At 47.0% G+C, this 15,865-nt stretch overlaps 1 protein-coding gene across 2 annotated transcripts in view; it reads left to right on the forward strand.

Moving 5' to 3' along the window:
- Window positions 1-15,865, forward strand: part of BEND5 (BEN domain containing 5) — a 1,007,185-nt gene that overhangs the window by 915,042 nt on the left and 76,278 nt on the right. For both annotated transcript variants that reach the window (XM_005872514.2, XM_005872513.2), the window contains exon 9: window positions 11,963-12,074. In XM_005872514.2, coding sequence (XP_005872576.1) covers window positions 11,963-12,074 — 112 coding nt within the window. The remainder of the gene's footprint in view (window positions 1-11,962; window positions 12,075-15,865) is intronic.

Raw genomic sequence — 15,865 nt, forward strand, 5'->3', positions numbered from 1 at the left:
GGCTGGGTGTCTGTGGAGGCAGCTCCCCATCCCTGTCCCTGCAAGCAGCCGAATAGCATTTCGAAGTTAGAGTTGATAGCAAGTTGATTTTAATAATTGACTCTTTGGTGAAGACAGGCCTCTGAGGAGTCAGTAGCCCAGAGTTAGTGGCTGGGGAATCTGGAGGAGCAAGGCATGGTGATAGAATCAAGAACATCATCATTTCGCCCAACTGGCCTGGCTCAGTGGTTGAGTGTCTACCTATGAACCAAGAGGTCACGGTTTAATTCCCTATTAGGGCACATGCCAGGTTGTGGGCTCAAATCCAGTGGGGACAGGGAGTATGCAGGAGGCAGCTGATCAATGATTCTGTATCATCATTGATGTTTCTATCTCTTTTTCCTCCCTTCCTCTCTGAAACATACATATATATATATATATTCACCATTTCTGGTCCTAGTTCCCAAACCACTGCTTGAAAAGGGTCAGCTCTCCCTGTATGCGCCCCCCCCCCCGCCCCCCGCTAGCTCCCACTGACCATCAGAACGATCCTAAACTTGTTAGCTTGGCATTCAAGGATGAGCAGTGTCCTGCAAGTTCCTTCTCAGCTTCATCTCCCACTGTCCACTACACCACCCTCCAAAGTCCCCTTGCCTCCCTGGGCCCTTTCTAGTGCCCGGCGGTGGCCCACTCGAGCCCACACCTGGACCCTCGCTGCCACTCTGCCTATGCTGAAGAAGACTTTTAACCAAACAGTTTCTTCTCCCTCTTCTTTTTATCCTTCCCTCAAACGTTCACCAGCACATACCCTGTGCCAGGCACTGTGGACTGAGGCGGCCTTCCCTCGTGGAGGAGGTGCTGTGTGGTATGCATCATGAGGAATGGGTGGGAGTCACCAGGGGAAGAGGGTGGGGCATTCTAAATCTTAGGAATGATAATGTCAAATACCAGCAGGATGATAACCCAAGTAGTAATTGAACGTATCCTGGCTCCCAGATCTTGTGCTAAGTGTTTTATATGTATGATCTCCACTGGAAATGTAGGGGTCAGAGCTCATCATGCTCCCCCGCCCACCCCACTTTTGCCAATTTCAAAGGAAACACAGGGATCAGAGGGACAGAGGTCAAAGCATTAGCTTTATTGTTGATAAAAGCAGAATTTGGAAAGCATGGTTTATCTCCGTGGCTAAAATTGGCCTCCTTTTATCTCACCCCAAAATTCAACTTCCCTACAAGCCACAAGCAGAGCATGAAGGAGCTGCCTCCCAGGAGCACCCATCAGGGCAGGAAGGAGGCCAGAATGCACCGTTCCTACAAATCTAAACAACTGTTCCGGGAAGGGCCAGGCCCAGCAGGCCCTGGCCATTTTTCATGCTGACCCAGCAGATAAGTTCCATCCCCTCCCTTGGAAAGAGTAAGCGAGCAGATGGAGGTGAAGATCCATTCTTTCTACTCCTGGGGACTGAAAGTCCCTATTGGGATTGAAAGCAATGGTGGGGGTTGTCCCAATAACCAACCTCATGAGCCTACTAGTCTGAGGTAGGTTCTGTGCTGTCCTCATATTACAGAAAAGGAAACTGAAGCACAAAGAGAGGTTAAATCATTTGCCCAAGGTCCCATGGTGGTGGGAGATCCAGGCATCAAAACCAGGGAGCTAACTCAGAGCCCATGTGCTTGCCTCTGAGCCTACTGCCTGTGCCCTGGGTGAACTGGGAGCCTCGGGAATATCAGTGATCTGGCATGGCTGGTGCATGTGGTCAGGGCACAGCCCACAGTGTAGGTTCACCTACGGCGCAAAGGCACCAGCTAACAGGGCAGGTGGAGGCTGCCTTGCAGCCCAGGCCTGACAAGCCTTGAGACTTGGAGGAATCACATCAGCCTACAGAAGGGGGAGAGTCTTTTCAATGAGCTCATAGGCCTTAATATGAGACTTGCATGGTGCACAGATTGGAAACGTGGTGCAAGAAGCTGGAGGCATACGTGGGGACCAGACTGTGGAGGGCCCAAGGATCATACCGAGATCCAACCATAAGGCCAGCAACACCGTGTGCATTTACCTCAAACTCGGCAGCATTCCCAGCATTTTACATGGATGATTCCATTTAATCCTCACAGCAACCCTCTGAGGTTGGCAAAGTCTGCTATTTGCACAGGTGTTGAGGCGCAGAGAGGTTAAGCCACACAGCAAATACGTGGCCGGGCCAGGATCTCATCCAAGCAGAGTGGCCCCCAGTCCACACTCACAATCTAAGCCACTGTGGGGTCTTCACCAACTGAGCAGTGGCCTTGCCAGCTCCCAGATCTTGTGAAGATCTAAAGGATTCCTCTTCCTCTTTGTGTTTCTTCTGCCCCTTTTCACTTAAGAGATTGAAATAGCCAATTCCCAGCTGCAAGGGCTGGTGCATACCTTTAGAAAATGTGCCCCTTCAGGCCTGTCAAATGGTTCTTTTTGCTCCTATCAGAGTTCGTAGAAAAAACAAATAAACATTGGTTCTGGAATGGACTTCCAACTCTACGTAGCAGTGTGTCCTTGGCCTCTGTTTCCCCATCTTTGAAATGTGAGAATTGGACTTTATGAAATCTTGGGTGCCTTCTGGTTGTGACTGGCCCTCCCACTTGTAACAAGCACTATGGAGATTCCCCAAGCCTGGTATTGGGTGCCATCAGGCAGGGGATAGGAAGGACAAAGGGTGACTCCCAGAGCCCAAGCTTTCCAGAGGGAGAAGGCACCCGACACAGCTGCTCCTTGTCCACTAAGAATAAGTTCAGGGAGAAAGGGCCCAGACAGTTTTTAAAAATATATATTTTATTGATTTTTTACAGAGAGGAAGGGAGAGGGATAGAGAGTTAGAAACATCAATGAGAGAGAAACATAGACCAGCTGCCCCCTGCACACCTCCCACTGGGGATGTGCCCGCAACCAAGGTACATGCCCTTGACCGGAATCGTATCCAGGACCCTTCAGTCCGCAGGCTGACGCTCCATCCACTGAGCCAAACCGGTTAGGCAGACAGTTTAAGTTTGGAGCCAATCCATTTTCCAGGTGGGCTCTGAGCACCCCCTTCCCCCGATCCTGCCACCTTCTAGGCAGGCCACCAGTACAGGGTAAAGACCCGATGGACCCTTGGAAGTGGGAGACCCGAGCACTGAGCATGATTCTGTTATGGACCTTGGGTATGCCCAAGTCTCCCCATTCCTGCCCTCCCCCCACACACACACAGACATGCAGTTTGTGCCCTGCACAAAGGCTCCTGGTCCAGGGGGCCAGTGGAGCTGCAACTCTGCCCCCACCCTCAAGTCTGACCGGAGCAAGTGGCAGCATTTTGTACTTCACCTACCCAGAAGCGGTACCTGTTAAAAATTGTCAGCCTGGAGGGGGTTCCTTTTGTCAATTTGTATAAAGGTTCCCTTTATGCTAGTCCCCCTTCTGAGATAAAGTTTACCCATTTAAAAAATAAGGGTATTGCATTCACCCCTCACCCTACATGAACCTCTCCGTCAGGCGCTGACCTGACTCCCAGGACTGCTGAGAGAGAATAGAGAGATGGCCAAGAACACAGCTTTAGAGCCAGGCAGACTGAGTTCCAGTCCTGCCTCTGCCACTTGTCCTTGCTGGCCCAGGACAAATTGCTCACCCTTTCTGAGCCTCTATGAGCACAGGTGAGCCAGAAGTTGGCGGTGGACCTGACACTGTGCTCCCATTGCCGACTCAATGGCAAACAAGACGGCTTCCGCCTCGGCCCTCCAAGGGCTCTCAGGACTTTGAACAAAACAGATGAATTTGTCCAAGGTCACAAAACTACTTACTCACTGGTAGGTCTGTGCCACAAACCCAAGTCCTTCTGACTTGAAACCTATGTCCTCATTCATCATCCTCCCTGATCCACAGCCCTGGTCCTAGATCTCTCCTTGTGATCATCTAAGAAGGGACATGAGTGAAATGCTTTAAATATCCTGGGGGAGGTGATGAGGAGTGGATGTGTTATAATTATCCTTAGTGTTCGGGACAAAGGACACTGCCTGCTGTCCTCCATCTCCACCACAGCACAGCCCACCCCACCTGCAAGGCATTTTGCAGGAGCTGTTGATGACAGATTGTCTGGCATCTGACTCTGGCTAATCAATGGAGCTGGAAGGTGCCTGGGGCCAAGGGCAATTGAATCACAACCTTTTAGTGCTATTAAGTAAAGCAATATTTATTTTGCTTTTGGTGCAAATATACTTAATCCAATCCAGCTCATTGGCAATGCTGAAAAACTGCTGCGTTTGAGAGACAATTGCACGTGAACCCCATGCATCTCTGCTTGTCAATGCACCATTCTGGGAGTAGGCAGCCCCCACGGTGCTCAGAACAAGATTGATCTGGAGCCACCATGCTATGTTTTTCTCCATCCTTTACAGGAGATGAAAAGGAAATTATAAAGAGGGGAATTAAAATCATTGCTCTCATTCTAGCTGCCATTATTGCAATGGGGATGAGGCATGATGCCCTTCATGAGATGGAGCTATTTATTTGCCATTTTAATAATGTTCTCAGGAGCCATTGCATCTCTGCCATTGAGCAGAGGAGAGACCAGTACAGTTCAAGAAGAGCAAAGGAGTAGCTTAGTATCTCTTTCATAGATCACACAGCCTCTCCAGTAGCTGGGGAGATCTCAAGGGGTCACTGTAGACCATCCTGGCATCAATAAGACCTGGATTCAAATGCCAGCTCTATCTCCTAGGAGTTGTCAAGTGACCTTCTCAAGGTTAAATCTCTCTTGCATTTTATTAACTTTATTTTGTTGTTGTTAATCCTCACCCAAGGATATTTTTTCATTGCTTTAGATAGAGTGCAAAGGAGGGAGGGAGAGGGAGAGAAAGAGAAGCATCAATTGAGAACACACTGATTGGTTACCTCCTACACATGTCCCAACTGTTGCTGGGCAACAAACCTGCAACCCAGGTGTGTGCCCTTGACCAGGAATCAAACCTGAAACCCTTAGTGCAGTGGTTCTCAAGCTTGGCTGCACATTAGAATCACCTGGAATCTTTTTAAAATCCTGATTTCTGGGCCTCATCCTCCGGAAATTGTTTCTTTGTTATGGGGTGGGGCCACAACATTAGTAACAAAGAAACAGAATTTCTGGAGGATGAGGCCCAGAAATCAGGATTTTAAAAAGATTCCCAGGTGATTCTAATGTGCAGCCAAGGTTGAGAACCACTGCCTTAGTGTGTTGGCTGATGCTCTAACCACTGAAAATACCAGCCAGGGCTCACTGTTTTATAAAACAGGATAAATAATGCCTACCTCACTTGGTTATTGCAAAAGAGTCTAGCATATAACAGATACTTAAATATTTTTCAAAATATATTATCAAGTAATTTTCTAAATCTTGTTTGCAGATTTTCAGGACATTTATTTATGCATTTGTGCATCTATTCATTCACTCATTTATTCAACAGATATGTTGAAACTTCTCTGCATCTGGGTCTATAGTAGATAAGTTGGAGTGGAGGTGGGCAAGATGACTCAGACATAGTCCCTGCCCTCATTGGGCTCACAGTTTGAAAGGAGAAAGAAAAGATACTCAAGAGTATCCCTGGCTCAATAGCAAGAAATCATATATTATGAGGTCACATATAAATTTGATTTCCATAAATTCAGATTTTCTAAAATGGTCCTAATGCCAAATATTCTGACTCATTGGTGCCATCAATAGTTCCATTCATGTCAGAATGTGGGTCCTGATTTTGAGCTCATGTAGATATTTCATCCTTAAAAATAACAGAAGAGCCCCAACCAGTTTGGCTCAGTGGCTGGAGCATCAACCTGCGGACTGAGGGGTTCCGGGTTCGATTCCAGTCGAGGGCATGTGCCTTGGTTGCGGGCACATCCCCAGTGGAGGTGTGGAGGGTGTGCGGGAGACAGCTGATCGATGTTTCTCTCTCATCGAAGTTCCTGACTATCCCTCTCCCTTCCTCTTTGTAAAAAATCATATATATATATATATATGTGTGTGTGTGTGTATATATATATCAGAAGAGAAGAGCCATAAGGAAGCAGAGACCCAGTATTTCCCACTCAGTGACTAAACTGGCAATCGCAAAAGAGCCTATTGTGGTGCTTACAGCCTAGTTAGGGACACAAGCATCATTCTCACTTCCCTGACTGAACATGCCACCCCTCTGCCTGGAATACTCACTCTCTCATGCCCTGAGGTTGGGCACACTCCCAATACCTCTTCAAAGCTCAGGGCGACTCAGGAACTCCCAGTGGCAAGGATTAGGTCCCATGCACATATCAAATGTTGAAAAATAAATGCAACTAATGTTAAGATACTGGTAACTCTCTACTATTTGATGTTTCTTTTAAAAACCTGTATCCATCCTTTTTCTAGAGTATTTTGTTTTCTTTGTATTTTCACTTCATTGGAAAGATATGCTTCCTGTATGCTTCTACCTCTTGGGTAAAGCCAGTCATTGATGTTTTAGAATCACAGGAGAGAGCTGGAAGAGAGACCTGTGAGTGAAGTACATCTCCTGAGATGATATAGACTTTCGAGGTGGGGCCTGTGCCTCTGGCCCCTAAGCCAGGGCTCCTACATCATTACTAAGATGTTTTGTTCAGTAAATACCCACTGCCGGGAACCAATAACAGCATGTCATAATTTCAAGAGTTTCATCAAAAGGTTAATGAGACTTGGGGACTCAACAGGGTTGAATCACACATGTAGTCACCTGTTGGGAATGGCTAAAGGCATTTCCCCAAACCTGAATAGGAAACTGATTGTGGCTGCCAGACAGTTAAAGGGCATCTTAATCTACATGTTATTGCCTCCTATTGGCCAAACACCTGAACAGCCGTAGGCTAATTCCCCCAAACTGACAATGCTTCTGTACCCTTTGAAACCTTACCCTTTGAAGTGTATTATCTCCACCTTGCCTTAGGACAAATTGTGTTAATAAAGGCAAGGGTCCTAGACAAGGAGGGAATCTTCAGTTCCTTTAGCTGAAGCTCCTCTGACCCCCAATGCCTTTCAAAATTATATCTCATCTCTGGACTCTTTATTAGTGGATTCCTGTGTTATCTACGCACAGCCTTTTCCAGATTCCTGAACCCTTCTTGATGCTGGGACAAGAACCCGGGCAACCCACCTACTGATAGATGGGTTGCCATTAGAAGCATTCTTTAAAAGTCAGTTCAAAAAGCATCCAGCGCTGATACTACCCATTAAAGAGTTTCACAAATGCTCACACTTCTGAAGGACTCTGGGATCCTCTGAAGATTCATGTTGCCTTTGAATTGGCAGTCACACTATTTTCAGCAGATGGTTGGATCATGGGGCTAGTCTTTCAGGATCTCTCACCTGAACACTCTTCCTTCAGTTTTGAATGTCACGTTTTTTTTAATCAAAGAGGCTTCCTGGAAGCAACATGGCCACATGGACAGACCACAGGGCACAGGGCCAGGACACCTGGATTCTGGCCTGGGCCTGTGGAGGAGTGGTGAAGTAACCTTGGAAGAGTGGCTCACCATCTCTGGCTCCTAACACGCCCACTTGTTAACGGAGCCCATCTATGTGTCTGGTGACTATGGGAATATATCATGTGATACAGGAAAATGCTTGGGAAAGAAAGAAATGTTCACTCAACGACGTCTTCAGTGTCTACCATAGTTCTGGTTCTTTGTCAGGCATGGGAATACAAGCATGAACATGACATTGTCCTTGCCCTGAAGGAATTCATGGTCCCATGGGGAAGACAGACTCCGCCATGACTGCATCTTGTGCTGTATACACTCTGAGGGGGTGAGCGATGGATACTATAGGAGCAGAAGGAAGCACCTATCACATTACAGAGAATAAGTCAAGAAGCCTTCCTGCAGGAGATGATAGTTAGGAGATGACAATTTCAACAAGCCCGCAATCCCCACCACTGGCCACCATTTAGTCAATATTCTCTCTCCTGAGGATCCTGCCAGGCTATTTACATTCATTCATGTAAACAATCCAGAAGGTCAAGGTTGTTATACTAATTATACATATGATAAAACAGAAACCCAGAGAAGTTTTTAAAAAAGAAAATTTAAAAAGGTCACGTAGCTGGTAAAGAGTACAGCCCAAATTTAAATCTCACTGTGACTCCCAGAGTCCCTGGTCTTCACAGTGTAGCCTCCTTGCTCTGGGCGACTCCACTCACATGAGGCAAAAACGGAGGGAGGACGTCCCTGGAAGACAAACTTCAGCTAACAGGAAGGACGACTTTCCTAACAGAGCCGTCTAAGAATGAGATAAGCTGACTGTGGGAGGTGGGGAGCTCCGGGTCATAGAAATGTCATGGAACAGACTGGTGACCTAGCCAAGACATTGCTGCAGACATTCCTACTTGGAGGCAGAGGAGCCGTAGGTAAGCTAACTGTCTCTAAGGATACAGTTGTTAAGGATTAAGTCCTGTTATCAATGACAGTGTTCCTTTCCAAATTTTTAGGTGCTCTGGAGGGGCTGGGAAAACTCTGTGGGCACAGAATTCAGACCGAGGTCCCACCTGTCTGGTGACGAGCCACTGGGAAGAGGACAATACAGAGGCCTGATGGAGTGGTTAATAAATTGACTTTCAGAGCCATATGGTTAGGGATGCTTTCCATTAAAAAAGCAAGAACTGACTCCAGCCACTAAAGCAAAAAGGGAATTTGTTGGAAGGAGTTTAGAATAAAGCCAAAGCTGAAGATTCAGACTTGAGAAACAATGAATAGAGTGGGCCTGGAGGATGAAAACTGGCTGTTGGCAGGAATGCTCTACCGCTGTTCTGTGATAACACTGCCATATGACCCCTCCAGCCTTGCATCACCTCGTCCAAGTTTAAGTCCAGGCGGGTGCAGCTGATCTGGGTTCCCTGCTGTCACCCTGGTTGCCAGGTCATAATGAGGGAGCATCGGCCCATATGTCTCTGTGGTGGGAGAAGACTCATCATCTTGGAACCATGGAAAGGGAACCCTCCCACCCCACCACAAACACACTCCATCTAATCACAAGGTTTCATGCCAGGTATTCCCCAAAGAAAATGGACAAATGCCTCCTATGTTGGGAGGGCACAGAGCACAGAAATGAACTCAGTTCCCAGACTGAGGAAAAGATGGGATGTCATCCTGACCATTGCTGTCCGCTGTCCACTCAAGCCCCCGATGGACTGTAAGGTTATTAGTCATACAGGATGTAGCACAAAACTATACAGCAATATAACATTTTGAGCTGCTATTATGTGTCAGAATCTGTGCTAAATTAAGTTGGTTACATGTGTTATGTCATTTAATCCTCACAACATTGTCCTGAATTATAAATGGACATGAGCCTGTGAGTATATCTTCTTTCTCCCATTAGACTATGCACCCTGAGGGAGGGGCTGTCCAACTGCTTGTGCAACAATCCTGACATCACTTCTTCTCAAGCAAGTTGTTTATAGCCTCTCTGTGCTTCAGTCTCCACATCTGCAAAATGGGTATAATAGTAGAATCTGCCCCATAACATCAACTTAGAGAAAGTATTTTGTACTAGTAAAGTACTTAACTCTTGGGGCAAAGTAATGTCAGTAGATGCTCCATTGTGTTCCCTTGATGGTGATGGTGATGTAACCTGTATTCAGGGCTGTCTCTGTTCTCACTGCAATCAATGAGAAGGCAACACCAGCACTTGGTTGGTCTAAACACAGTAATACAAAGACAAAATAACAAAACTCCGTGTCAGGCCTTCAAGGCCCTTCACCCCCTTCTCCCTCCACAGCTTCGCCATCACCACCCACTCACTGCGTACTCTGTGATTCAGTCAAACCAAACTGTCTGCCATTCCCCCAACATCCTAGGGGGCTTCACAGTTCCTTTCCTTACTTACACTGTCCCTTCCATCCCCAACACCTGGAAAAATTCATGGCCCAACTCAAATGGCTTTTCCTCAATGAAGCCTTTCCCCATGGGTCCCCACAAAACATTGGTTATCTACCATAGGGTCCCCAACATGCTGATTTTAAGTAATAGGAGGAAATCATTATTATTTACTCACCATCTCCACCCCAACCATCTCGAAGGAGAGGTGGGTCCCCAGTGGAGTCCGTTATTTTTCTGAGTAGGGTGATAGGTTGGGATGCAAATGCAGTAATCTGAGGGGATAAATTGTATTACTTAGGGAAATAGAGGAGCTTGAAAAATAAGATGGGGATGTAAAATAGTGTGACAGAGGGGCAGATAAGAAAAAGGGGGCCAATTTGGGCAGAGAAAGAGATAATTGCCATTATCTGTTTGATGGTGGTTAAAAACCTGCAAAAAGCAGAATTTTATCCTGCAGGTAATGGAGAGCCATAGGCGAATCTTGATCAGGAAAACAAGATGGATGAGGGTGGGAGACATTCTCAGGACAGGAGGAGGCTGCAATGGAGAGGAGGAGAGTGGTGATTTGACTTGGGAGCAAGCACAGGGTTTCTGGAGGTTGTACCTGAGCTTGTGCTGGCCTGGGCAGTGCCTGCAGTGTGCACAGGCCCAGCAGATGGAGGCCTAGGGACAGAGGCCTGGAGGAGGTACCTCTCCCAAGTACGAGCAGGGCTTTGAGCAGATCTGGAGTAAGAAAAGGAGGGAGAGAGAGAGATGGAGAAGCAGAAGTCACGATCACATTTGCCCTAGCGAAGGTCTTTAATGCCCAAGGGAGGGTATGGAGAAGGTGGGCAGGTAGCCTTCTCTGAGCAGATGACATTTAGTCAAATATTTGAAATAAATGAGGATGAGTCAGTCACTCGGCTATCTGGAGGCAGAGAATTCCAGGAAGAAGGACAGCCTGTATAACCCCCCTGAGTCAGGAGGAACATGAGGTGTTGGAGGAGCAGAGAGGAGGCAGTGTCTGGCATAGAGGCAGCAAGAAGGGCTGGTAGGAGCTGAAGTCAGAGAGGTCAGCAGGATGGACCACAAGGAGAAGGGACACAATCTGACTTATGTCTTAAGAGGATCACACTGGCTGTTGTGTGGGAAATGGGGTGTGGGGTGTGGGGAGGGCTATAGTGTTTAAAGTGAAGTGGGAGGATGCAGGTGTGGAAACAAGGAAACCAGATAACAGATTATAACGTAACTAGGGGCCCAGTGCACGAATTCATGCACCTTGAAAGGAACTGTGGGCCACGAGGCTGCCGTAGGCACAGGGGCGGGTCTCAGCTCATCCTCTGCACCCCAGCCCACCCCCCCCCGCCATGCCCCCTCTCCTCCCCGCATCTCCCCCCCCATAAGTCCCCTGTCTGCCGGCAGCAACTGCGAGCACCGGGGAGGACTGTGGCGCCCAAGAGCAAAGCATTTTCAGTAACCACCAGAGGCATGCCCTGATGACAGCGACCAGTGCCCCCTAGGTCTGGCGCCCCTGCTCACCTGTTCCACCATCCCTCTGTGGCCAACACCTGCCAAGTTCCGCACATGCCCCCTGGTGGTCAGTGCACATCATAGTGACCGGTTGTTCCGCTGTTCGGTCTATTTGCATATTAGCCTTTTATTATGTAGGCTACTCTGGACCTTGGTCCAAACTCATGTTGATATCAGTTGAGGTAATGCAAAGGTGTTGGGTTCTGAATATATTTTGAAAATAGAGACAATGGACTAACTAACTGGGTATGAGAAAGGAATAGGGGGACGCCGGTGGCTTTGGCCTGAGCATGTTTTCTGCTGCCCTGTCTAGGAGATGTGCATGTATCTGTGGCCTCAGGGCATGGGCCCTGAAGTAAGGCCTTCACAGAAATATTTTAACCTCTCTGTGACTCAGTTTCTTCTTATGTAAAGTGTTAATTATCCTTGTAGTGACCCCACAGGGTTGTTGAAAGCACTGAATGAATTAATACATGTGAGATGCTTAAAAATGTCTCTGGCAAAAGAATAAATGCCAGGTGAGTGACAAGACTGTTCCTACTCTTAACTATGTTTTGGTAAGTGAGCAGCTTGACTTGTTCTGTTTGTACTGACTCTGCCTTTGGGGATTGCCTAGGTGCTCTCTGATGGGGTTTGACCTGAACCGTCACTGGCTGGATCCCTCTCCATGGGCCCACCCTACCCTGTATGGGGTAAAACAGCTCATCATCCAGATGTACAACGACCCAGTAAGTAACCGAACCCCTCGGCAGCTGCTGGTCTTATTGCTTGACCCAAGAAAGAGCAGTGTTGTACTGGGAAGTTCACTAGGAATTGCAAATTGGGAATACAAGGTCAAAACCAGGGAGGAACCGGGTCTGCTCGTGTCTCCTCTGCATTGACAAACCCAAGTGCTCACAAACACTGGCCTCAGGTGTGGGGGTCTCATGGGATGAAGAAAATATACTGGAGCAGGTCCACCTTTCCCAGGGCTCTTTGGTTACAAGCCAAAGAAATACGACTTGAACTAACTTAATGGATTATTCACTAGAAGAGTACCGGAGTATCTCATATAATTGAAGGCTGTAGGCTGGCCTCCTCCACCTGTAGGGAACATGTGCCAAATGTCACACCCAGTGGCTCCCACCACTGTAGAGGGGCCCACTCCCATGTTCTAGTCCCGGTTCCAAAAAGACTATGAAGGGCCTAGTTTAGAGGACATGTCCATCTCTGGGCAAGTCAAACCTGACCCAAAAGGCAAGGTTCTGTAAGGACAGGATGACCTTGCTGGAAGCACCTGGTTGGACTTGGGGATGTGGTGGCGTGGTGAACCTGTTCCCACCTAAAACAAGGAACCAGATAAGAGATTATAGCATGGTGCTCTGGACCTTGTTCCAGAGGGCCGGCTCTTCCAGAGAGAAGGGGGCCAGTGGGTGTCCCTACTGAGTTTACTCATCGGGACAAGATTTTGTAAGAAATAGAATACATTAAGGTTTCATAACTTAGAGAAAGGAGGCAGACCATGATCATTCTGCCTCTGAGGGGCTGTGGGAGAGAACAGGACAGACATCATTTGGGTAGAAGCCAAAGGCAGAAGTAAGGCCTAAAGAAAAATAGAACTTCCTAATAATTAGAGATGCCTGATGATAAAATGGGTATGTGCACTGTGAACTTTGCCTTACTGAAAGTGTTCAACTTGAAGCTAAGTGACACTGTTAAAAATGGCGCATGGAGGTGACTCGGTTGTTTGGAAGACGCTGTAATGAGATTACAGATGATGACTAATTTTATGAGCCCCTGGCTGCCACCAGGTGACAAGTAGTTATTGCTAAGACAGCAAGAGTCCCAGAGTTGGGGTATTTCAGAGATGCATCAGTGTAACTCTTTGAAGATGTCCATAAAAATATCCTAAATTAAAAAGCAGCATTATATTGAGCAGCCCTCACAAATACTGGGCTCAGTTGTGGAGGTCTCATGAGATGAAGGAGCCAAAAATGTGTACTTAAAACAAATGCATATATTAGAGCAAGGGTTAATGAAAAAGTAAATCCTTGGGTGCAATGTAATTCACTTGATTGTTATCTTGATCCTCCTATGAACTTGGCTTTCCTAAATCTTTTTTAGCCAGTGCCTGTGTAGCCATTGCTTTCCTATACGTGCTTCCTTCTCCAGCTCCTCCTTCCCTGTCTACAAAAGGTGTTAACTGCTCACAAGCACTGTTCTTCCCCTGGACCCTCGATGCCATCCTGACCAGCTTTCTTGGCAGACAGAAGCTGCTTCTAAGTTTCCTAGGAAGTGCTTATGGTCCCCTGGGTTCCCCCCTGCCCACCTCCACCCGACCTCTGGGTTAACTGCAGTTTCCCTGATAGAATCACAGTGCTTTCTTCCCCTGCCACCTCTTCTTTTTTTTTTTTTTTTTTTTTCCCCCTTTTTTTAAAATACAGTTTCCCTGATAGAATCGCAGTGCTTTCTTCCCCTGCCACCTCTTCCTAAAGAGCACAGCTCCGACACATTTTCTGACCTGGTTGACAATAGGAACAAAGGGGTGTTTTAGTAGAATCCTGGAGGGGAGAACCAGGGAGCCAAGGCATGGGGGAAGAATCAAAGGAAGGGGGTTAGGTTTCAGCCTGCCATTGCCATCACAAATCAGAATTCATTGATCTTCTCACAATCCACCAGGCAATCACTCATGTCACAGAACACAGATGAGACAAGACTGAGCTGCAGAGCTGTCAGGGCACTCTTGGTGCCACAAATAGGTTGATTGTCAGCTGGTTGGTCTTAATAAACGCACTTGGATGCTGAGCTCATTGTGTAGGCTGTACTCTTCCTGAAAGTTGGCTCCTTTATGCCCCAAGTGAGGACCTGGCCTAGAACAGGACCCCATCTCCCTTGGTCTCTTCCTTTCTCCCCCTGTCCTTGTCCTGTCTTTTACCCCATTCTTTCCACAAATACTTACCAAGTAATTTCTATATACCAGTCATTGTGATTCTAATAGTGAGTGAACCCTTGGAACCTAGTGGGGAAATAGATATTAAACAAGTAAATACCCATAACTAGAGATTTACAAATTGTGTCTTATTACCCAAAAAAGCACCAACTATGATCTACAAGTAGAATGGTTATACATTTCAGCTTGCCTGGGGATAGTTGTGGCTTATGCCTGTTGTCCTAGAGTATTTGTTAATACCATCCCCTTTCCTCTTATAAGTCTCCCAGTTTGGATGATAAATTATGGTCTCTCTACTTAAAAGCTATGTGAAAGCACCTAGTACAGTACCTGATATGTAGCAGATCCTCCACAAACATTATTTGTATCTGATTCAAATTAACATTTGACTAAAGAGTCATTGTGTCCAGTTGCAAACACTGCAGTGCCCCAAGGGTCTGCCCTATTACTTTTAAATGCATTTCTCTCCTGACCTTGACTGTCACATAGTCATCATAATCACTCTGCCCAGAGCTATCTGAGCTGCCAGGACAGCTTCTGGCCTTTACACTCACAGCCTCACTCTTTCCATGTAAGAGAGAAACATCTATCAGTTGCCTCCTGCATGCCCCTACTGGGGATTGAACCCAAAACCTGTGCATGTGCCCTGACCTGGAATCGAACCAGTGACATTTGGTGCACCAGATGATGCTCCAACCAACTGAGCCACACTGTCCAGGGTGAAGGAAAATTTCTCAAGGAATTTGGACTGCACCTTTACAAATGGGTAATACTCCATCAGATGGCTATGGTTTGGAGATGAGGGAGGTTACAGGGAAAGGGAGAGGGCATTCCTGGGAAAGCTAAGCAATGGCATGGAGGTGAGAGATCTGGCTGCTGAGGTCAGTATGCAGGGCTTATGACAGGGAGCCTCAGGAGGGCAGCCCGGGATGGGGTGGAGGGACGGGGAGACAGACGTGCAGAGCTCATGGATGACTTTGAACATTGAGCCAAGGAATGTGGCTTCCTCCATGTCCCAGTGGTCCTTTCTCATTAAAATCAAAGTCCCAGGCCCTCTTTTAAATTGAGTTTTAATTGAATTAAATATCATGACTGTAAAAAAAAATCAAGGCAATAAAACAATACGCCACTTGTCAGGAAAATTCCAGCACACACCCTTTCTCAATCTTGGAATCAATATAAGTCCATGGAGAGCCGTCTAACACAGTGGAGCAAGGAAGAGATCAATGAATAGTATTGCCGTCCATTCACTATCCCAAACTAGATACTCTAGAGCAGGGGTGGGCAAACTTTTTGACTCGAGGGCCACAATGGGTTCTTAAACTGGACCGGAGGGCCGGAACAAAAGCATGGGTGGAGTGTTTGTGTGAACTAATATAAATTCAAAGTAAACATCATTACATAAAAGGGTACGGTCTTTTTTTTTTTAGTTTTATTCATTTCAAACGGGCCAGATCCGGCCCGCGGGCTGTAGTTTGCCCACGGCTGCTCTAGAGTCATTCTAAAATTTAAATCCAACTGAGTCTCCCTCTCATGCTTAACACCTTTCACTGTCTCCCCATTACTTGGGGAGACCTATTCACACCCAGG

Source organism: Myotis brandtii, unplaced genomic scaffold, assembly GCF_000412655.1.
Source record: "Myotis brandtii unplaced genomic scaffold, ASM41265v1 scaffold382, whole genome shotgun sequence".
NCBI lineage: Eukaryota > Metazoa > Chordata > Mammalia > Chiroptera > Vespertilionidae > Myotis > Myotis brandtii.